The sequence below is a fragment of the Pelodiscus sinensis genome, chromosome 7, assembly GCF_049634645.1.
Source record: "Pelodiscus sinensis isolate JC-2024 chromosome 7, ASM4963464v1, whole genome shotgun sequence".
Classification (NCBI taxonomy): domain Eukaryota; kingdom Metazoa; phylum Chordata; order Testudines; family Trionychidae; genus Pelodiscus; species Pelodiscus sinensis.
This window is the reverse complement of record NC_134717.1, coordinates 43,658,858-43,680,833: the sequence shown is the minus strand read 5'-3', so window position 1 is coordinate 43,680,833 and position 21,976 is coordinate 43,658,858. Positions and strand designations below refer to the sequence as shown.

Genomic DNA, 21,976 nt, shown 5'->3' with positions numbered 1-21,976 from the left:
ACGAAAGCTTTTTGAGAGTGAGAGCACTTTTTGGTAGAGTGCTGGCTGGGAAAAGAGGCTTGAAATACAGAGCAAGGAAACTGACTCCTCTCACTTAATTCCTACTTTGTTTAAGGATACGGGATTTTGTACATTATTTATAAATAAACAGGATTCCATCAGAGAATATCTGATTCCATCATCAATTTCTCCTCCCAGCTGAAACTTGATAAGACCCAAATTCAACTAACCACTCATGTCAAAAAGAATTATGTGCAGCTGAGGGGGTTTTTTTAGGTTTGGATTATTCTAATTGATCTTTCTTGGACACTAGATTACTCTACAAATAATTTTCCTTTTACCATTAAATTTGTTATGCTTAGAAAAAAAATTCTCACTGTAAACCAGAGAAGATGTTTGACTGGGCACATATAGTATGTTCCTGTTTCTGAGCTGGTGCAATGGCTCCCAGCTGTCATTCCCATAAGCAGGTGGTGTAAAACAATAGCTCAGCAGTCACATTTTCCAAGCTGTCTATCATGAAGCTGTAGAACCTTCCTCAGTGAGAGATTGTGAAGACTTTGAGAACTCCGCTAGTCTGTGTGTCTAGCCGAGACAAAAGGCCACACAATGAAGTTCCACTACACACATCTTCTCTTCTTTTGCTCAGGTAAGCTCATTTCAACAGCTGATTCATTTTTTATTTAGTTCATTGCTTGATGCGTTGCCCACCACTCTTTGTGTACAATGTGTATTCTGTTGATGTGTGTTAGTAAAGCTTTATGAACTTTCAAGGATTATATACCACATTAATAAAATATGGTTTCTGAGTGCAATAATACCAGCTTATTCGCATTTGAAGACTGAACAGTTGCAGAAACATTCAGGTGATTTATTCACAGTGTCCAAAATTCGAGCTGCTTTCTCCCTTTTAATTTGATACTTTTTTCCTGCTGTGTGCAGTGTTTTAGCACAGAACTAAAATGTTGTTTAAATCTTTGGGGATATTTAGCAAATATGGCTTGAAATGAAATCTCTTTGAACAAACATTTTCATTTATTTGTGGGGAATACTGATAAGGAAATGGAATTGATTGGCAGCTGCATGTGTTATGCTGGGACCTATTAATAATTCCAATTAAACTGGCTCCTAAGAGACTGAGTATTTTGTAATCATAAATATTTTTCATTATGTTAAAAAATGGCTATATTCCTGACAAGCCCTGTTAGAATAGAACTATAAGAATGATTTTGTTAACTGGATTAATAGAAACCAGTGTAACTCTTGACCTAAATATGACTCTGGGATCATAACATACCATCTGAAACATGACACCCAAAACTGCCCTTCCTGTCAGTGGAAAGAGGAGCTGTTTGTCTGATGCAGAATGTAATGTAAACTTCCGTGTTTTGTCACCCACACATCTTAACAGTGAAAGTTGTATCATTTCAGTAAATCTGATCCACTTGAAGAAAAGTATTTCATATAGCACAAAGCAGCTAAAAACCAGGAGCAGACTAAGTCTGGATCCTCAGGTTCCCAGATCAATTATTTTAAAGGATCTGAGAGTAAATCAGTTAGAAACTAGGAGTGAAATCCTGGCCCACTAAAGTCAATGGCAATGCTCCAGTGGACTTCAGTGGGGCCAGGATTTCTCCCTAAGAACTTATTCATGGGTCTGAGCTCAGAGAAGGGATTTTCAGAAGTGCTAACCTCTGACCTAACCCTGCTTCTACCAGAGTCCATTCCTGTTGCTGGAACAAAGGTCACTGGGAACAAGAAAGGAGGCTCTGCAGAGCCAGCTTCACCTTTCATGCAGTTCCCTTTGACACTGAGGACAAGGATACATTTTGTGCCCTTGTAACACTGCATTAGCCAGGCTGCATTTTGGTCCTTTGTGGACAGTGAGATATAGTTTATCGCTTTCTCAACCACATTACACACCCCACCTATTTTCACAATTGGTTTTATTGTGTGCTTTCTGCTGGTATGATGAGAAGTAACTGACTTGTGAAAATATGCTGTTACTGAAAAAGTCAAGTTTATAGTAGCTTCTGTTATACATGTAGCAAAGGGCTTTAGCATTGTATGTTATCCCTTTCCCTGATGGTGAGGGCTTGGGTTTCCATATTATGTAAAATATACAAGGGCCATTTTTACATACCAGCTGTTAGCTTCTCTGTGACCTGAACCAGATATAAACAACTACTTTCCTGAGAAGAGATGAAATTTTGTAGGAAGAAGACTGCAAGATGACAGTTCCCTTGTGGCTCTCACCAAAATGAGATGGGAAATCATCATAAGGATATACCAGAGGAGCAAAATAATCTCTGAAGCAGATTTTTTTCTGTATGTGCCTGCTCACTGAGTGAGCAAGATATGGGAAAAGGAAATGGACTGAACATTAAATAAAGATAACCTGTTAGGTCTGTCTTGTCTGAAGTCACACAAGTCTTTTAATTAAGAGGAATAGCCTGTTTTCCTTTTCCATGTGGATTTGAAATAATTGACTTGCATGCTGTTGCACTTGAGATTCAGATATAAAACAAGATGAAGCTGGATCAGTCAACAGATGTATACAGAGAGCAGATTGCAGGAACATAGTGTTAATGTCTTCTTAACTGCACAGCCATGCTGAGAATCACTCCCAACTACTCCCAGAATGCAAAGCTTAGGATAAGCTTGCATAAATAAAATACAACCATAGGCCACAAGGTGGCACTTTTAGCTAAACATACTAACATTCTTTGTGCATATTCTTTAAATCTCCAGTGTTAGGGGCAAGGGCAAGGATGTGGATCCAAGAAAAAAGATGCAAGAAATGCTTGGCAATTATAAGTATCCAACAATGCAGGGTGAGATCGGTATTAGGTGTTTCATGAAGCCTGATTCCAACTTTGATAATGGGTGTTCTTGATGTCTGTTGGTCTCCTGGGTGGAACTGTATGTGTTGTCAATGATATTTACCCTTGACAAGCAAACATTACCCAGAATCAGAATGGGTTATTGTCCCTGATAACTATGAAGCAGCCTCAGACATGGTCTGCAAATAAAAAGAAGCAATGAAATAGTAAATAAGATCTGTTATGGTTAGATTCCCTCAATAAACTGGCACGTGTCTTTATATCAGTCATATTGCAGGATAGCCTTACCAATATCACAATACATTCTATCACTATCTTACTGGTGACATATTTGCTGTTGTGCAGCTGGTCTGATCCTGTGCTCTGAACATGAAACTCGTCTAGTTGAAGACTTGTTCAAGAACTACAACAAAGTAGTGCGCCCAGTGGAAGATCATCATGAGGCTGTTGTGGTCACAGTTGGGCTGCAGCTTATTCAGCTTATTAATGTGGTACAGTATGAATGATGACACTTAACTGTGTTTTTATAATAGCTTATCAAATATTTCTTCTGAATAAGCTTTACTCCTAAACTTTGTTTGTTGTTTGAAGGATGAAGTAAATCAGATTGTAACCACCAACGTGCGCCTGAAACAGGTAACCTCTGAATGTCATTATTCTTGCTATTCCAAAGCAAACCAACACCCTAGAGCTAATCAGGAACGTGCTACTCTCTGGTTTCTAATACTATATACTCCACGTTTTTGTTATGGTTTCCTGAAGCAGCTCAGGAAGATGGCAGAACTAACTGATAATTTCTTACACCATTGTTTCTTAAACAACAGAGTTCAAAATGGTCACCCTTAAAGGGTCAGGTGACCTTTTTTTCCTTCTTTTTTGCTCAGTAACCCCTAGTCTCTCTTTTTTTTTCTTCTCAACAAAAAATCCTTGGTGTTCCTCATAAAAAAATTATTGTTTGGTGTTCCTCCATCATAAAAAGTTTAAGAAACACTGCTTTATACAGAGCTGGAACCTTGAATTTCCATTGAACAACATAGAGCTACTGAAAAAAGGTACTTTGCATGGGACAAGACATTTAGATAAGAAAGCAGCATTGGTAGAAGAATACATACAGTACTTTTGTGCCTATTTACCTGTATCAACAGTATGAAATCATAGATCTTGGAAATATTAGATTTAGTTCCAGCAATACTGATAACTGGTTGTCACTGGCCAAAATTCTTTTTTAGCAATGGACAGATGTCAATCTAAAATGGAATCCAGAAGAATATGGCGGATTGAAAAAAATTCGTATCCCATCTGAGATAATCTGGCGGCCTGATATAGTTCTTTATAACAAGTAAGTAGTGCTAGCGGTACAAAAATTCTGCGCAGAGCCTCATATAACACAAAAATACAGAATCTGAAGCAGAGGAAGGGAACCAGTAATCAGCCTCTTCAATACCTATTGGAACACTTTGTGTCTAAATGACTGGCTGAGATGAGCATCACTTGGGATTAGTAAAAGAAAAAGATTGAGGGAGAGAAGGTCTAAAACAGGGTCTGACCATAATAGCAAGCCCAGTGCAGGACAGAAAACTTGTCCATCCTTTGAAGATCAAGATAAATTCTTAGCACTCACCCCTCTTCATACCCTAATGACAGGGGAATCACTAGAGTACATCCTGGTACTTCAGGTCTGAATTCAGTCTATGGGTTTTGTATTCTGTGAGCCAAATCTCCACCCAGATACCTCAGAGCAACCCCTTTACTCAGTATATACTCTTTCCGAGTCTCCTTCACAAAGATACTGTATTATATGTATGTCCGTTATGCTGTCTGTGTCACTGTACATTTCCTTTTCCTTTTGCAGTGCAGATGGTGAGTTTGCTATTGATCAATTCACCAAAGTTCTTTTAGAACATACAGGCAAGATCACTTGGACACCACCAGCAATTTTTAAAAGTTATTGCGAAATTATAGTCACACACTTTCCATTTGACCAGCAGAATTGCAGTATGAAGTTGGGCACCTGGACGTATGATGGTACAGTGGTTATCATAAATCCGGTATGAACTAACTTTTTAAATGGGGTTACCAGTAGATATTGAATATTTGAATCTGAATTCTTTTTCCCATGTCACGATTTAAGTCTTGGGTTTAAATGTTAATTGTAAACTGCTCTGATTGAAAAATAAAACAGATATTAAATTACTAAAATTATTAATGACAAAATGTAGAGTGTACTAGCAAACAGTATTCAGCACTATAGGTCTCCTAGAGCTGTTCTGCACACATTTAGTGCATTGACTTCATGGCTCCATTGACTTCAGTACAGCTATGGTAACTCTTTGTTAACTATAGTAGTATTAGGGCTTAGTATTGGGATACAGCCACTAGATTGTGATTACATTTATGTCAGGAGGGTTGACATTCTCACTCCTGAAACAGACTACCCTCAATCATATTCATTGACTATCTCTCTTTTTTTCTCCCTCTCTCGTTTTCTATCACCTCTACCACTGTTGCAGCTAAGTGCCATCTCTAAATCTACTTAATAACTGCCCTCTTGGTTTTTAAAAACCTGTGCACACTAGCTTCACTGACTTCTTATCTGCCTAGCCTCCACCCAGTTCACCCCACTTCTGTTTGAGCCTCTTAAGTCACACTGCTTGCTTATTTCTACTGGCTGGTTTTTACTTGTGATTTCCTACCTGTTCCACTTGGAATCACTCCCTTCTTCTTTAGATATTACAGTGAAGACTCCCCTTTTCTCTTTAACTTGACTAGTTGATTCTTTCTGTAGAACATCTTGTTGAACGGTGTGTAAAAAGCACAATATTAAAATAAATGTAACCTAGAAGGGAATGGCTCATTTGATTCCTAGTGAAACCATATTCAGTATACTCCCATGCTTCTGGCTTTGCAAGCAATGTAAAGGTTTAATTTAGTGGTAAGTAGCTCTATTGAGATTTACTATTTATCCTGTCAGGAGAGTGATCGCCCGGATATGAGCAACTTTATGGAGAGTGGTGAGTGGGTGATGAAAGATTACCGGAGCTGGAAGCACTTTGTTTACTATGCCTGTTGCCCTGATACTCCATATCTGGATATTACCTACCATTTCCTCATGCAGCGCTTGCCTCTCTATTTCATTGTCAACGTCATCATTCCCTGTCTGCTCTTCTCATTTTTAACTGGGCTAGTGTTTTATCTGCCCACCGATTCAGGTACGTGCATTCATTAAGTTACTGTGATAAGCTCCTGATTCTCAAAGAAAAGAGTAATAACTCACAATTAGTGGGATGGCAGATGTTCAGCAATATGTCAGGATCATGTGCTAAACTGATGGACACTGTAAACCTAGCTGACAAACAGTTTAAACTCTAAAACTGCTATTAGATATGCCTGGCCGAGCTCCCTTGGAAATCAAGGGTCAGTTATCCATTTAACTGGAGGCCAGGTTGGACTGCTTGGTTTTGTGCCTGAAATTAATGTATCAAATATGTTAAAAAACAAGCAAATCATGGCCCTGGAAACCCTACTATAGGATATTTGGGTTAAGGGATTATTTTGGTCATTAGCTTCTGTGACTGCATGAATCAATATAATAAGCAACTCTGGTCTCATCCTGGCCTGTGGCCTAGCCCACTATTAGCTGCTGTTGAATCCGAGAAGCATTTATTCACTGCAACCATTTTTTGGTGCTTAATTTATTTTTTAATCCATACCAAGAATTTGCATCTTTCCCTTGGTTGCTATTTTCTTCAATTTCCCTCTGAGAAAAGGTCTTATCAGAAGCTTTTGCAAAAAAAATTACATGCCACTCGAGTGAATGTTCATTGTGATTTGTGGGTCAGTTTTGTCACCCCTGTCCTAAAGGAAGTCTCAAATATTTACTGAGCTTTAAGGCCATATGCTCGCTTGTTCAGCCAGCCAGCCAAAGGTGAGGCTGTCATTTCACCAGAGCGAAAAACAAAGCTACCTAAAGGAGCTGAAGAAATCACCACAAAGGCACAAGCACTGAGTTGAGCCTGTGTCCACTCACTTAACACCTGTGGCTCATACAGATACTCATAGCAAGTGAGTTGTCAGTGCCTTCAGCCTGTCCTCAGTCCTAGTTGTGTCCTGACAAACTCCAACCTGATACGGGGGGAGCGGTTGATCCTATTTTGGTCCCTCCACAATGGCACAAGAACTTCAATGACCAGCCAGATTTGATACTTTTGGTAATGTAGAGATGTATAAGTAGTCCAGATATAGGTATCCCTTCAAGTATTCAAGGTGAACAGCAACCAACCACCTATGAAATCACATGGTTTCTCTCCCTGATGAACACCTTCTGCACTGCCCTGCACTAATAGCATTTGTTCTGTGTGGCAGGTGAGAAGATGACTCTGAGCATTTCTGTTTTGCTGTCTTTGACGGTCTTCCTTCTGGTCATTGTGGAGCTGATTCCCTCTACTTCCAGTGCAGTGCCTTTGATTGGCAAATACATGTTATTTACCATGGTGTTTGTCATAGCATCAATCATCATTACCGTCATTGTAATCAACACCCACCATCGCTCCCCAAGTACCCATGTGATGCCACAGTGGGTGAGGAAGGTAAGAAGGGTTAGTTGTGAATTTCTCCGCTGCCGTGGGGCTTTGAATATTTAATTCTGAGACTTATGTAATAAAAATCTCAAGGTGTTCGAGGAGTTGCCCAATCCAGATAAATCTCTGAGCAAGCAGCATCAGGGCTCCCTGGCTGAGATGCAAAATAGAAAAATTGCCTAGTATTGGTAGACTGTCACAGAGAAAACCCAACACTTGGGAGACAGGTGGGGTAAAACAAAGTAGCAGCTGTAAGCACAGAGAGCCAGAACTAGGTAGTCAAGTATCAGAGGGGTAGCCGTGTTAGTCTGAATCTGCAAAAGCGATGAGGAGTCCTGTGGCACCTTATAGACTAACTGAAGTGTAGGAGCATAAGCTTTCGTGGGCAAATACCCACTTTGTCAGATGCAGGTAGGTTGTTTTATAGCACTTTGTGGGAACCCAGAGATTATCAGGCTGCATCACTCCTGATCCAGCCAGTGGCAAACCCCCATCAGCCATCTGCAGAGCTCAAAAAGCGCTTCCCATGCAACTCCCATTCTTCTGGAGACTGACAGCCAGCGGCCCAGCTCAAGTCCACATTTTCTGCCCTGCTCTCCTGAGAAACAGCATTGCTTCAAAGTCATTGCGGAGGGAGGGAAATCTACTTTTTCACCTTAAATGAGGGTCACAGAATTTCCAAGACTCATGGCAGAGTTGTGTGTATGTCACCACAAGTGCTTCATCAAGGGAACCCAAACCATCCATGGCTATGCCAGCCAGTCTTTCCATCACTCAGCTTGCATGACCTGGCATTAAGCTATATAGGGCAGACCTACAGCATACAGACCTGAACAAACATACCGATGGGTGGGAGCAAAACAGGCAATCGCCCAGGGGCCCAAGTGATTTAAAAGGCCCCAGGGATCCCCATTGCCACAGCATTTGGCTTCCTTCCTTGCTTCGTGCAGTTCCCAGAAGAGGTCAGCACATCCTTATAGACCCTAAGAGAGAGGAAGTGTCACCACATGCTGCCCCTGCTCTGAGCGCCAACTCTGAAGCTCTCATTGATTGGTAACTGCAGCCAATGGAGCTGCAGGGGCAGTGCCTGCAAGCAGCAGTTTGAGGAGACTGCCAAAAAAGTGTGCTGGTGGCTTTCTGGAGCCACTCCGGCTATGTTTGGACTCTGTGAAATGTGCGTACACTTTATATGGAATCAAGAAAATGTTTCCTGAAAATGTATGAGAGGCTTGTGATGATTCAGTCAGCCCCAGGGCATCAGATGTATACAAGACAAGTAAAGTGCGACTAAGGTTCAGGCTGTGACATACTTGCAAATAGGGAATTCCTAGTGAATCCAATAGAGGAGATTATTTGGTAGTTAAGAATCCTTGCAACTGTTTTTGTTTTGTTGCAATGTCACATCCGTAAGACAATACAAAACCCAATACATTTTCTTTTTTCAGATCTTTATTGACACTATCCCAAATGTTATGTTTTTTTCAACAATGAAACGACCATCCAGGGATAAACAAGAGAAAAGGATTTTTACAGAAGACATTGATATTTCTGAAATCTCTGGAAAACCATGTCCTGCTACCGTCAACTTCCACTCCCCCCTTACCAAAAACCCAGATGTGAAAAGTGCTATAGAGGGAATCAAATACATTGCTGAAACAATGAAATCAGATCAAGAATCCAGTAATGTAAGGCATTTTTTATCTGTGATTCATCCCTCGCTTTTAAAATAAGACACTTAATTTTCTGGGAATACTAAATCTTTCCGTTTCTCATAAGTATACCCCAAACATAGTCTCTGCCTTATCATAGAGCCCTGTTCTCCCCTTGATGCAATCTGTAAAGAATGATAAATAATAGCTTCAGATGACAACTGAGTCTTTGAAAAAAAATGTGCTAAGATTTTCCAAGTGTACTACATGAGCTCAGAGTGGAATGAGCACAAGTAGTTAGAAAGGTTTCAAGGAAATTAACAATATTTCAAAACAGATTCCTAATATATTCCATTCAGGATATTTTCCTAATATAATAGGCAGTTTGCAACACACCCAAAGCTGGAAAATGAACCTGAACAAAACATCATGCCCAGTCCCATGCATGGCATGCTACTCTGTACTCACTCTCACACTGCTTGTCTTCCCATAGAAGTTGCTCCGCAAAAGAGCTAACTCAGAGCAACTAGTTTGGAGGGCCTTGTACTGGCGAAGCCAGCTGGGGCACCATTGTCTGCCCACAGCTCAGAACTGAACTGATCCCTACAATAGAAAAGGGAGTCATGTCCCAAAGGTTTCTCGGTGCAGAAACTGGGGACCATGAATGACCTTACACCTGTAGGGGAAATGGTGTCTGGTTCTTAACACTCACAATTGGAATATACTTTTAAGGCTCACTTTGCAGCCTAAGGACACAAGTTCCATTGAGAGCCAATTGGAACGCACTTTAAAAATTTTATACATATCAAAGCTAGTTGAAAATGAAGTCCCCACAATCAGGAATAAGCCTGTGGCTGAATGTTTCTAATACTCTGAAAGCCCCACTCCAGCAGCTGCTCAGTAGTGTGTGGGAATGTAATGTGTGTTCAAGTGTCTTTGCCAGAAACACCATACTAAATCTCTGCTCTTACAAAATGAACAATATGCTCTTTTAACCAGTGTAGAACACACAAGACCTCTGTTCTTAAGACATCCATTATAAGTAAGGATAAAGGGTTGAATCATCCCTAAATTTGAAGTTGGGGTCTGGATAGCATAGGCATTCCAGACCACTAACTTATTTCAAAATAAGTATTCTTCCATAATAATACTAGAACCCAGAGAGAAGCTTTCCTTTGCACAAGACAGTAATTACCCACACCTCCATACACTGCCTTGAAAGGCACATAGCTCTCTGGAGATTCTGATTGTCTCCTCTTTCTTTCATGTCCAGGCTGCAGAAGAATGGAAGTTTGTTGCAATGGTAATAGATCATCTTCTCCTTGGTATCTTCATGCTGGTTTGCATTATTGGAACATTGGCCGTGTTTGCTGGTCGTCTTATTGAATTAAATCAACAAGGATGAACATTAACTCTAAAAAGTGTACTACCCCTTTCCAGGGGTAGCACATCCTTATTTACTTCCTTGGCTTTTATTTAATACATTTCACTGTCCTACCTGTTGTGTTCATCTCACCTCTTGGAAGGTTCCACATCTAAGAATCACTTCCCATGGGGAACAAAAAAGAACATATTAAAATGATGTTTTCCACACTTGGCATTTCTGAGCCACTTTCTGATGATATCTCTTATGTCAAAAGAAAAAGATTTGTATCACTAACAGCATGACAGTGCTATGGAAATGGCTGTAAAACCTATTCTGTCTTATTTTAATAATGTATAAATAGAATGTTTAACTTTGAAACATATTAAGGGCCAGATTCTGCCCCAGCTGCAGTCCATGTCAATAAGGTATAACTGATGATAGGATTCTTCACTTCAAGCTTTATCAAGGCATTAGCTCAGTATCTAAACTTAGCTTTCAAGCTGGTTTTAAATCTCTTATGTGTCGTTTCTGTATTGGCCATGTCACCAATGACCCTTCCATTAGCAAGAGAGATGTCATTAGCAAACATCTCTAAAATTCCTTTCAGTGTGTTTTTTTTTCAACAACAGGTGACTCTATGAAAAGTGTTTCTGCCCGTGGAAACTTTGCTTGGTTCAGCAAGGAGGAGGCAACTTTCTTGTAGGGGGAAATCTAGCCTTGCCCAGTAAACATGATCCGCATAAGAACTCCTGTCTGCCAAGTCCCTATGGAGCCACCTGCATGCAATTTCACAGATAGAACAACTGTGCAGGGGGAATGTGCACCCATTATTCATAAAGAGGGTTTTGTGCCTGTCTCAAATAAAGGGAAGATGTTGGAAACAGGCCAGGAGCTGGGTCAATATTGATAGTGGTGATTCTAAACCCCTCATGGGGTGGCAGGAGGCAGTGCCCACTTTTGGCTGAAATATCAAGTGTGGAGAGGCTGCTCACAGGCACGTGTCATGGATTCCTTCCCTTGCCACATGCAACACAGAGTTTCCTGCACAAAGGATTTTCTACATTCTGAGTACAGAAAGACAAACAATAACATTTCTCATTTGGTATTCCTTAAGTGAGCCATGTTGGTACAAGGATGGATATCCACAACTAGGTGCAGTAAGATCTATTTCTGATCCCACATCTCCTTCCCCCTGCATGCTCACTCCCCTCTTCCAACCTCAGCTTTTTTTCTGAGGGTGTATCTCCACTTCAAACTGGGGCTGTGATTCCCAGCTGGAGGTGACATACCTGCACTTGCATTGACTGACTGAAAACACTAAAAATACAGTGCAGCTGGAGCTGTAGGAGGGAAGTGTGCACCCACCATAGGCACATACTTAAAGTGGCCATATGCACTGCTACCACAATGTTGTTTTTAGCACACTATCTAGATAAGAACTAGCATATATTTCCTCAAGCTGGGAATGACCCCCTGCACCTCTGAATGTCAACATACTCCAAAATGTAATCGGACTGAGGGAGTAACTTATGTATCTGTGACTTCTCCAGTTAATTCTTGACCTGTAGATGATTCCCCATATCCAAAATCCCAGCTGTGTTGACTGTGTTGATTGGTTTTGACTCGACACACAGGTAACTTGGAATTTTTTCAGTTTGTTTACTGGATGAGAACCATTCTTACAAGCAAGTTGTGGATACTTCTATTTCTGAAATCAGCATTTGCTTTCTAGGAATATACTCTACTGTTGGCCTAAAATGTTGTACCGTTCCTGCTTTAAATATATCAATTGGGGTTCTCAGAAAACTAACAGAAAAGCAGTGTGAGTACAGGGGAAGAAACTCCAGTTTCTCTTTTGACCAGATATTCACAGCACGTGTTTTGATGCTCCCATACAGCTGTGTGACTGAAGTTGAAACAATCCTTCACTATAGCAAGAGGGAGAAGGTTAGTCCATGGCACTGGGCTATGGAAACCTCTCAGCTTTAGGTCATGGTTGAAATCTTGACCAGTTGGGTAGTGGCTTATTTGTTACCATTGGTGGCTGTTGTTTGGCCTGTGTACAGGCCCAGCTTTGTAATTTGGGGGGGGGGGGGGGAGCATGCTTCTGGGAAGGGGATCAAACCATAATTTGCTTAACCTGGTAGTCCTGGTACTGAAAGGGGATATAGGGCCTGCCAGTGAATTGTAGAGCTAGCACGAGATATCAAAGTGCCATGCAGCTGCCTTTTTTTTGGTCATGCTTAATGTCAGCCCTTTGTGAGTGAAAACAAATGGCTATCAGAGTACTGTTCCTGACGGCCCCGGCTGTGAGGCCTCCATGTCCCAAAGAACATCTGGTTAGTAGTTTCAGGAGAAAAGCAAAAGAATGAAGGTTCCTGGAGACCAAACTCCCCTCTACGCTCTAGAGATGATGGTTGGAACACACCAGCATTAGTGTGAGGAAATTCCTGCTGCTAGCTGTGCTGTATGGGACAGAGGTTGGGACACTAGTGCGAGGTGGTGTTCAGTGGTCTCTCAGTCAGTGTTTAAGGTGCTCATGAGAGCTCTGCTGGGTTCTGTGATCATCTCAGTTCTAACAGCCTGCTTTGCAGCTTCCCCCCACACCATAGGTTGAAGTAAGATACACAATTTGAGCTATGCAAATTTTGTATCTAATTGCAATCGTATTTTGAAATAGTGTATTTCATCATTTGGCACTGTCTACACAGCACCATATTTCGAAATAACCTGCTATCCTGAAACGTTCCTTACTCCTCATGGAATGAGGTTTATCGGGACATCAGAATAACGAGACCATTATATTTTGAAATAACGGGCATGCTGTTAAGACACGGGATAGCTATTTCGGGATACTGGAGTGTAGATATAGTGTAGACATAGCCTAAGTCACATTAGACAGCTCAATATCTCTATATACAGCATGAAGATGTTTCATTGGAAAATATACCTCAGTGTCAACTTTAATATAACATTAAGTGACAAATACAGTGAAATAAAAATACACCGTTTTAAATAACAATGATGTACCAAAGCAAATGTGCTACAACTCAGATAAGTTAGCCAGCAGCTCCGTCTTGTGGTAAAATGGAGTACTGCTGATTTTGTAAGTGTGAGCCATTTCTGAAATATTTGCTATTGTAGGGATTTTTAAGTCAACATTGAATGTAGTTTTGGTGATACAAACTTCTCCCTTTGCAGTGTATTCTTCCTGAATAATGAATAGAAATGAAAGAGAATGGATTTAAATTAATTATTTCTCTTTCAAGATAGCAGCCAAAATCAGTGATGTTACTATCTCAATAGTTCTAAATAATTTGCTGTAACTTTAACAAAGCAACTTTGAAAGTAGTATTGTGCTATTGTTCTGCAAGAATTATATTGTGTGTTCGGATTATATGGACATTTGCAATATACTAACAGCTAAATTCATCCCCACTTTAATATGTAAATCTCTGCCAAACAAGAAGTTGTGGAAGCTCAACTTGAAGGGGGGGGGGCAAGGTTTGGAGATGTGAACTGCGGAGTCTGATGTGCAGAGAAAGCTGCAAGCCTGGGGCCATGGTAGTGGTGGGGGGATGGGGAGGGATAGGCACTCACCTTGACCTTGGAGGTGCACAGCTGATCTAGAAAGCAGCACAATGGGGGCACCTGCATCAGCACAGCATCCACACTCCCAGTCCCAGGCACCCAGAGCAATGGCTTATCTGGCTTCTTGCTTCCCATGCTGGCTGCTGAAGGAGAAACAGCCCTTCCCCGTTCCAAGAGCCTTATCTCAGACTAGCTGCCACTTCCTAGCTCAGATCAGCAGCACCACCTCCTTTTCCTGGAAGTGAGCAGGCTGGGCCAAAGAAGGAGTAGGACTCAGGCTGTCCCACCTTGTATTTCCCAAGCACAGAGGGAATATTGTGTAGGCAGAAACATAGCTCACCCTCCATAATTTGTAAGCCAGGGGTCTGATGAACTGCTTGCAATGCAGCCAGCTGAAGTTGTTTAACCCTGCAAGATAATTAACTGTTGATATGTAAATACAGCTCATGCTGGGATGGGGAAGGAATCCGGGGTGTGGTTATGTAAATCCAATTTAGCCAGGGTTGATGAAGGATCAGTTATTAGAATGGAATGTGATGTACTGTAACTAATTTGGGCTGTTGTGGGATCACAAACCATGCTACCCCTAAATGTGGGAACTGTAAAATATGACACCAGTGCTTGCAGGAGAGACACCATCATTGTAAGGATCTCAGATAAACAAGCCTTCCCCTTCCAGAGTTGAGTGAACTGAATTAGGGGGGAAAGGACTTGAGCTGTCTTGCTTCATGCCGGCCAGGTGTGAGCTGTAAGACTGGTTCAACCTGCCTTCCCACCCTCATTCTAAGGATAGACCTAAAGCAGACTCCATCAGGAGTCTTTTTGTTATTCCAGCGGAAGCTGGAATCTTTTGCCAGCCTAGATAGTGGCTAAAAAGTTGACATCACTAAGAGCTGAAGTCACTGCTTTGGCCTGGAGCCAGACCCATTGCGGCCAGCAAGGTGACTGGTAGAAGCAACAGCAGGCAGCCAGCAGAGTGGCTGGTGGGAAGACCGGTGGGCAGCCAGTAATAGCAGTGGCAGATGGGCAACTGGCAGGAATGGACAGCCAGTAGGAGCAGCGGCTGGTGGAGCAAGCAGACCATAGGAGCAGCACAAAGGTGGCATGGCCTCAGACTCAATGAATGGAGTCATCAGGGTGATGTGTCAATGTTTGCACTGACTGAACAGAGCTGTAAGTGGAGCGTTTGAAGTGGGGTACAGAGAAAGTTTGGGTAGGTGAATGGTACCCTTACATTGGTGGACGAGTGAGCCTGAGAGGCAAAGGACATTGCTCAATCCATTTGAGCTGAGACGGTTACTCGTGCAAGGTTATGAACTCTGTTCATGGTATTTTCCCAAGCTAATGCCATGTGACCTCTCTCTCTCTTTCATTTAAAGTTTCTTTTCTACACTCAGACTCTGTGCTTGCGAGTGAGGAAGCATTGCCTATCGCACGCCCAGGGGTGTGTGAATTTCTCAGGCTACTGGATGGGGGCTCAAGCCCGTTCTGTGTGAGATGGATGAAAAGGAACGCCTAGATATTGAACCTGGCCCTGGCTGCTGCCCGTACTACCTGGCAGAAGGAATACAATTTTTTCCTCACTAGTTCCTGCCGTCAACTCAGTTCTGCTGCCCCAGTGCCAAATTAAATGCTTCCTGTTTTTTGCTGATTGTTGGTTTGGTGAGCTACAGCCTCAAACCACAATTAAGTAAGTTTTTTGTCTAGACTGGAGTCCTGCTATTTGCAATACTCCACCAAGTGTGAAGGGAAGGAAACTCCCAATTCACATCTTGACATTCTCCTGCTCTCTGCTACCAATGAGTCTATTATCCCTATGAACCACCACTGAAAAGCTATGTCTACACTACAGGGTTTTTGCGCAAAAACAAAAACCTGCAGAGCGTCCACATCTCAAGTGCGTTTTTGTGCAAGAAAATCTACAGTCGGTCAACAGAACATCGGGCTTTTTGCGGAGTAAGTATACCTCCTACGAGGCACAACTCCTTTTTGTGCAAGAGTTCTTGCGCAAAAAGGTGTGTGTGGACATTCAACAGGGGTTTCTTGTGCAAAAAGAGCCTATCACAAAAAATCACAGGTTTTGATAGCTAGTCATAGAATGGTCATCAGAACTTTCTTGAACAAGAGTGTCCATGCAGTGTGGACGTTCTCTTGTGCAAAAGCGCATCACTTTTGTGATGTGCTTTTGAGGTGTGGACACGCTTTTGTGCAAGAAGTTTTTGCGGAAGATCTCTGCAGTGTAGACCTAGCCCAAGTGTAAAGGCAAGGTCTGTGGTCACAGAGCTAGATGTACCATCCTTCTGTGGCTTTGGGTATGTCTCCACAGGTCTCAGGCCTTATGCCTTTGCCTGACCTAAAGTAAAGTACACTAGGCACTGCAATCAAGCAGCCAGTCTCTCTATTCCAATGCTTATCCAGCAGGTGTGACTAGATTGGGTACCTGCAGTTCTTCCCTGCGGGAGCTTGTGACCAGCAGTAAAACCAGTGACCAGGCAACCTTTTTAATACATAGTGGCTACGTCTAGACCGGCATGATTTTCCGCAAATGCTTTTAATGGAAAAGTTTTCCGTTAAAAGCAGTTGCGGGAAAGAGTGTCTAGATTGGCACAGATGCTTTTCCGCAAAAGCACTTTTTGCGGAAAAGCGTTCGTGCCAATCTAGATGCGCTTTTGCACAAAAAAGCCCCAATCACCATTTTCGCAATCGGGGCTTTTGTGCACAAAACAAATCTGAGCTGTCTACACTGGCCCTTTTGCGCAAAAGCTTTTGAGCAAAAGGACTTTTGACCAAACGTGAGCAGCATAGTATTTCCGCAAGAAGCACTGATTTCTTACATGAGATCGTCAGTGTTCTTGCGGAAATTCAAGCGGCCAGTGTAGACAGCTGGCAAGTCTTTCCGCAAAAGCAGCTGCTTTTGCAGAAAAACTTGCCAGTCTAGACACAGCCAGTTTGTTCTGAGTAGTATGAACAAAGCATTAAACCTAACAAAAGGAGAATTTTAAAATTGCAAAAGTTCTACACATCTATCATAACTCTTGTTGGGGACCCGAGATGACTCACTCCTCCCCAGACCTCCCACATCAGTCTGTAGGCTCTCAAGCTAAAGAGGGGTAGCCCAGTTAGTCTGTACGGCATAAACTTAAAAAACAGCAAATAATCTGGTAGCACTTTATAGACTAACAAAACATGTAGATGGTATCATGAGCTTTTGTGGGCACAGCCCACTTCTTCAGATGACTGGAGTGTTGGATGTCCAGAACCAAAAATAAGGAAGGAGGAAGAGGAGTGGAAGGGAGGGGAGGGGAGGGGAGGGGAAAGAGGCAAAAAATGGGGGGGGGGGGAAGAGGCAGTGGGTATATAAATATCAAAGGGAAAGCTGAGTAGTATGTAACAGGCAAAACTAATAGTCTATAAGCACCTAAAGAGTGGATAGTTAAAAGAAGCAAATAAGAACCATTAGCTAGTAATTAGAGAGGAAGAGTACTAACACCAGATTCTACACAGACAAAGAACCATTGGCACCTTCATTGTTTGGTTGGTTGATAATGTCCCAACCATGCGGTATCTCCATTCAGACCATTGACATGAGAATTAAACTTGTGAATGAATTGAAGTTCCAACGCTTCCCTGTGTATTTGGCTTGTGGAATTGTGGTTCTCAGTGGAATTGTGGTTATCAGTCTTAAAAGGCTGCTTCTTGCTTTGAGGGAGAGAGTCTCTTTTTCACACATGCATGCACACGCACACATGTGTGTACCCCCTCCCCCTACAAATGTTTGACCCCTTCACAGAGATTATTCTTGGGGAAACCTCTCTGGCAGGCTCTTGCATTATCTCTCCAAGGTATGCCGAGAAATTTGCATCAGGGTCCACCTCCTCCTTTCTGGGTGCATTTCCTGACAATTCTCTTACTGAATTACCACAGTACATGCATGCTGCAAACATCACAAGGACCCCACACACTGATCCTAAATTATGACAAACCATCACAACTGGTATTGGTGATTCCCAATCCACCCCTCCCTTGGTGCTTTGCACCACTGCCCGCGGCTTTGCTTCTCTCGGCAGACACAGGGCGCAGAGCTCCTAGTGACAGACTATCCAGGAGTGGGAAGGGGGGTGGCAATGCAAAGCTGCCACAGCCAGTGAGCCCTGTCTCAGAAGTGAGCAGTGCCAGCCATGGGGGGCATCTACGCTTTTTTCCACTTTTGATTCAATACTTTCTCCTCACTCTAATTAAAGAAGGGGGACCTCCAATTCTCTTAAGCTGCACCTTGATAGGAATGCAGCTTTCCTTTGCTCCTCAAAGGTCTCAAGAGGATATTGAGGCTATAGGAAAGTATCCAGTTTCTGCCACCCAAAGAGGCAGACTAGGGTCCCTCAGACAAGGGGTTTCTTCTACAAAGAAATGGGTGTGAAAATATTTGGTGTAATCTAGTCTATCCTAAAGGCATCATATTTACTCCTGTTTTTAGGTCATCTTTGGCAGGGATGAGTTAGCTGCTGTATCCAGAGAGAGACTGAATCCCATCAGAGGCACGGAAATCATCTGATCGGCCCTTCCTGGCTAGCAGAATTTTAACACAGAACTTGAGTCCTGACAGCTCAGTCCTTCAGGGTGGATTTTAGCTGGGACTTTTGGATTTGAATATTCATTAAATCTACTATAATCTCACTCTTCTTAATTTACCCAATCTTCAGTACTATTACATCAAGGGCTTTGTCATTATTATCTGTTGGCCAAAACAAAGTACAGTTAACTATATTCATCCTATATGAGTCATCTGTTACTGGCCTTTCCACCCTCTTTGTTAAAGTCAGTTTTACCCTAAACAGTGTGCCTGTAAAAACAGCTTAGGGGTGGTTAATATATTGTCTACAATAAAGGCACTGAATAGAGACAAGCACTCGGAGGTGTGCCAAAGAAGAGGCCCCACCAGACACACTCCAAGGATTGCTCATTCTGCTTCCCAGGAATGGTCCCTGAAGTGCCAGCGCACATATCAGTGCTAGAGTCAGGGGCCCTTTCTAATGCCACCCACACTCAAGGCTTTCAGGGCAGCCAGAGAGTTGCTTAACTTGTCAGTGCTGGCTCCTGCTGTTCAGGAATTTCACCCAGGAGCAGGCGTGGAAGTGCATGCTCCCACAGACCCAGCTCCAGCCGCAGAGCAGTTTGGGGCCAGTGAGTTCTACAAGTGGGCTCCTTTTGAGGGAAGCCAGTGATGATTTCGCTGGTTCTGGAGTCAACAGGAGAACAATTGATGGTCAATTTAGTGCATCTATACTAGACCCCCACGGGATTGATTGCTGCCCCATTGATCTGTCCCATAGGGTAGACCTGCCCTTAAGGTTTCCAGGACAAACCTTGAGTCTCTGAGGATTTATACACCAGCAGCAAAAAGAAAACTGTTCCGCCTACAGCAGGCCCAGGAGTTTCAGCTCTTCCTACTGCATACCCACGTCTCTTCCAAAAAAAGAAGTAGAAGTTACAAGAGTGTCCTTCCCCTACTTCTCCTCCTCTGCAGCTACCAGTTCTTCTAAGCAAACTGGGTCCTTTTGACCTGCTGGTTGAGAGCAATTTACCACCTACCAAAGTACCATCTGTTCCCCACCCCTATTTTTGCCAACTGCTTATCCCTCTTCCTGAGTCTTTGGACCTCCATCACCATGGCTCTTTGGGTCTTAAGCGAAGTGGAGCAGGAACATACCCTTCAATTGACTTCTATCCCCCCTCCCAACCCATTTCTCCACCTCACGAAGATCACTCTCTTGGGGGCATGCTGCTTGGTGGGGTGAGGGGCAGGGGAGCTCCTGTCTCTTTTCTTCGTGAGGGCCACACAGAGAGTTCCCATGTCATTTGGAGGGAAGGGATTTTACTCTCATTACTTCCTAACCATAATCCTGAAGCCAAAGGGGGTTACTGCTGAGGGGAAACTCTCCAACAGCTGTGCACAAGGTGCACACACACCTATACTGCGAACCATCTCAAACAACAAGTATAGAAAAGTAGGTAACTGTTTTATCTGACTCTCAAGAGTAGTGTGCAGATCTTCTGAGTAAGGAGGAGCCATTTGTACTTTCCCTTGTTACCTTCTTGCTTATAAAAGTGTGTATTCTTCTTTGAATCCTTTGCTTGTAGCATCCCTTCATGAGCTCTTAACATTATTCTTCCAGGCCTCAATTCGGCACACTCCCCACCACCCCTGTAACTTTTCTAGTGTCTCTTATTTTTTGGTACAGGTATGATTCCTTTTCTGCTTCCAAAGGCTCTTTTAACCACATTGGCCACTCTTTTCCCTGTGCACTTAGTTTGTTTTCTAATGGGCCTTGGATATTTCACCTTCAGGCATTTCCAGCCACCCTGAATCTGTCATCTTCTTCAGCAATTATCCTGTCCAAGGGACCTGGCTCACTGAGCTGAGGGGTTTTTAAAGTCTGCATTTTGAAGTCCATTAAAGAGCTCCAGAGGAGCATTTCCACTGCTGCGTGTGCCTGAAAGCAGCAATCAAAATGAGCTGCTGCTCTTAATATTCACAGACAAGCTACATTTGATGGCTTTATTTAACTTCCTCAGCCAGTTGTACCTCAGCCATGTGACAGGCAGCCGAGTTGAAGTGGTTGTGGCAGAATGAGCAGGAAAGCGACAGCAGCCTACTCTAAATACCTGATCATGAGCTCAGATATGCCAAAGGTTGAAAATATTTCCTTCTGATCACTCATCTGGGACCAGTGATTGGAAAAGCTTACTGGGCCTGAAAGCATTTGTCTAGGTCCTGCCAAAGCAGTCCTGGCACTGTCAGGTCATGCGGAATTCTACATCAGACAGGTCTCACGTGATAATCTGAACACATTGCAATATGTTGGTTTTGAATATTAGTACCATAAGCATTCTCAGCATTCCCCCAAAGCATAAGATTCTGTTTGTCCCTTTGCTGTGGTTGCCTGAGAGGCCATCTGAGTCTCACGATGCTGCTGACTAAGCAGTTCCTGTTTCCACATTTAAGGGAAGCCACAGTGACAGACTGAAATAAAGTGCCAAAAATACTGGATTTTTAAGGACTGGGGAAATATTATTGGACTTTCAGAAGGATGTATGTGGTGCATAAGCATTGTGCAAGTTCTCTGCCTGGGAGGCAATTTCTTCACTAAAAAATTTGTTTTCAGATGTGGCAATCTTTATATCAGACTTAGCAGCTGTCACTGGTCTCTCATATTAGCACTGCTTTTGATATTGGGCCAGAACTTAAGATAGAAAGGACCAGACCTTAGGCCAGAGTAATTTCTGATCACCAGCTAGCCACACGTGTCATCAACACATAGTTGTGTACACATCTGAGCAGTCCTTGGTAACTCCTGGGATCCTGACACCCTACATGAATGCTTTGAGACAGTTAGGCATCCTCTGCTGGCGTCACAACCCTGGAGGAGCAATCCATGGTGGATACTCACTAGGTTGCTGTACCTGGATTCAGTCACTGGATCAGTATGCTCCTAGGCACATTGGGGCTGAATAGAATCTAGGAACTGTTTCTGGCTCTGGGCCTCAAGATACCACCTTGGGATGCTCAGTGAAGTGATATTGCTTTGGTCCAATAAGAAGGCAACATGCCATGCTAGTGCAGCCCTCAGAGCTGTCTTGGGGTAACTACTAATCTCTTGGTGAAAGCATCTGAGTGAGACATAACTAGTTAGTTCAGCAAACAGAATTACAGTTTGTGGCCTCATGGTATTATGAGCTTTGGGAATACATAGTCCTCAGGAAGCTAGAATTTGTTCAGACTTCTGATTTTCCTGGATGCCTTTTGGAAGAAGCCATTGGCCATGCTTTTTGTGGACACCTCATCACCATGTTCGCTCTAATCTTTTTTATCCATGTGGGGAATAAATTTTTATATGCACCGAGGCATGTGTAAATGTCCACTACCCGTAGAAACAAAGTTGGCACTGCTGA

General features: G+C 42.7%; 1 protein-coding gene across 2 annotated transcripts; it reads left to right on the top strand.

The window, feature by feature from the left end:
* Positions 1–490: 490 nt before the first annotated feature.
* On the top strand, positions 491–12,318 carry CHRNA1 (cholinergic receptor nicotinic alpha 1 subunit). Of its 2 annotated transcripts, none has more exons than XM_006119477.4 (9): positions 491–649; positions 3,189–3,334; positions 3,435–3,479; positions 4,073–4,182; positions 4,696–4,891; positions 5,815–6,052; positions 7,206–7,429; positions 8,866–9,105; positions 10,343–12,314. In XM_006119477.4, the coding sequence occupies exons 1-9, from the start codon at positions 610–612 to the stop codon at positions 10,472–10,474; spliced, it is 1,371 nt and encodes a 456-aa protein (XP_006119539.1). In that variant the 5' UTR covers positions 491–609; the 3' UTR covers positions 10,475–12,314. The 2 variants fall into 2 exon arrangements, with proteins under 2 accessions (XP_006119539.1, XP_075789784.1); XM_075933669.1 differs by lacking the exon at positions 491–649 and adding an exon at positions 2,813–2,888 and having other exon boundaries at positions 10,343–12,318.
* The last annotated feature ends 9,658 nt before the right edge of the window (positions 12,319–21,976 follow it).

Bases quoted from the DNA above. Each gene is read 5' to 3' on its own strand.
- CHRNA1 (XM_075933669.1), top strand. From the start codon at position 2,828: ATGCAGGGTGAGATCGGTATTAGGTGTTTCATGAAGCCTGATTCCAAC. The intron at 2,889-3,188 runs GTTCTTGATGTC...GCTGTTGTGCAG, and splicing joins TTCCAACTTTGATAATGGGT to CTGGTCTGATCCTGTGCTCT. The intron at 4,892-5,814 runs GTATGAACTAAC...TTATCCTGTCAG, and splicing joins CAGTGGTTATCATAAATCCG to GAGAGTGATCGCCCGGATAT.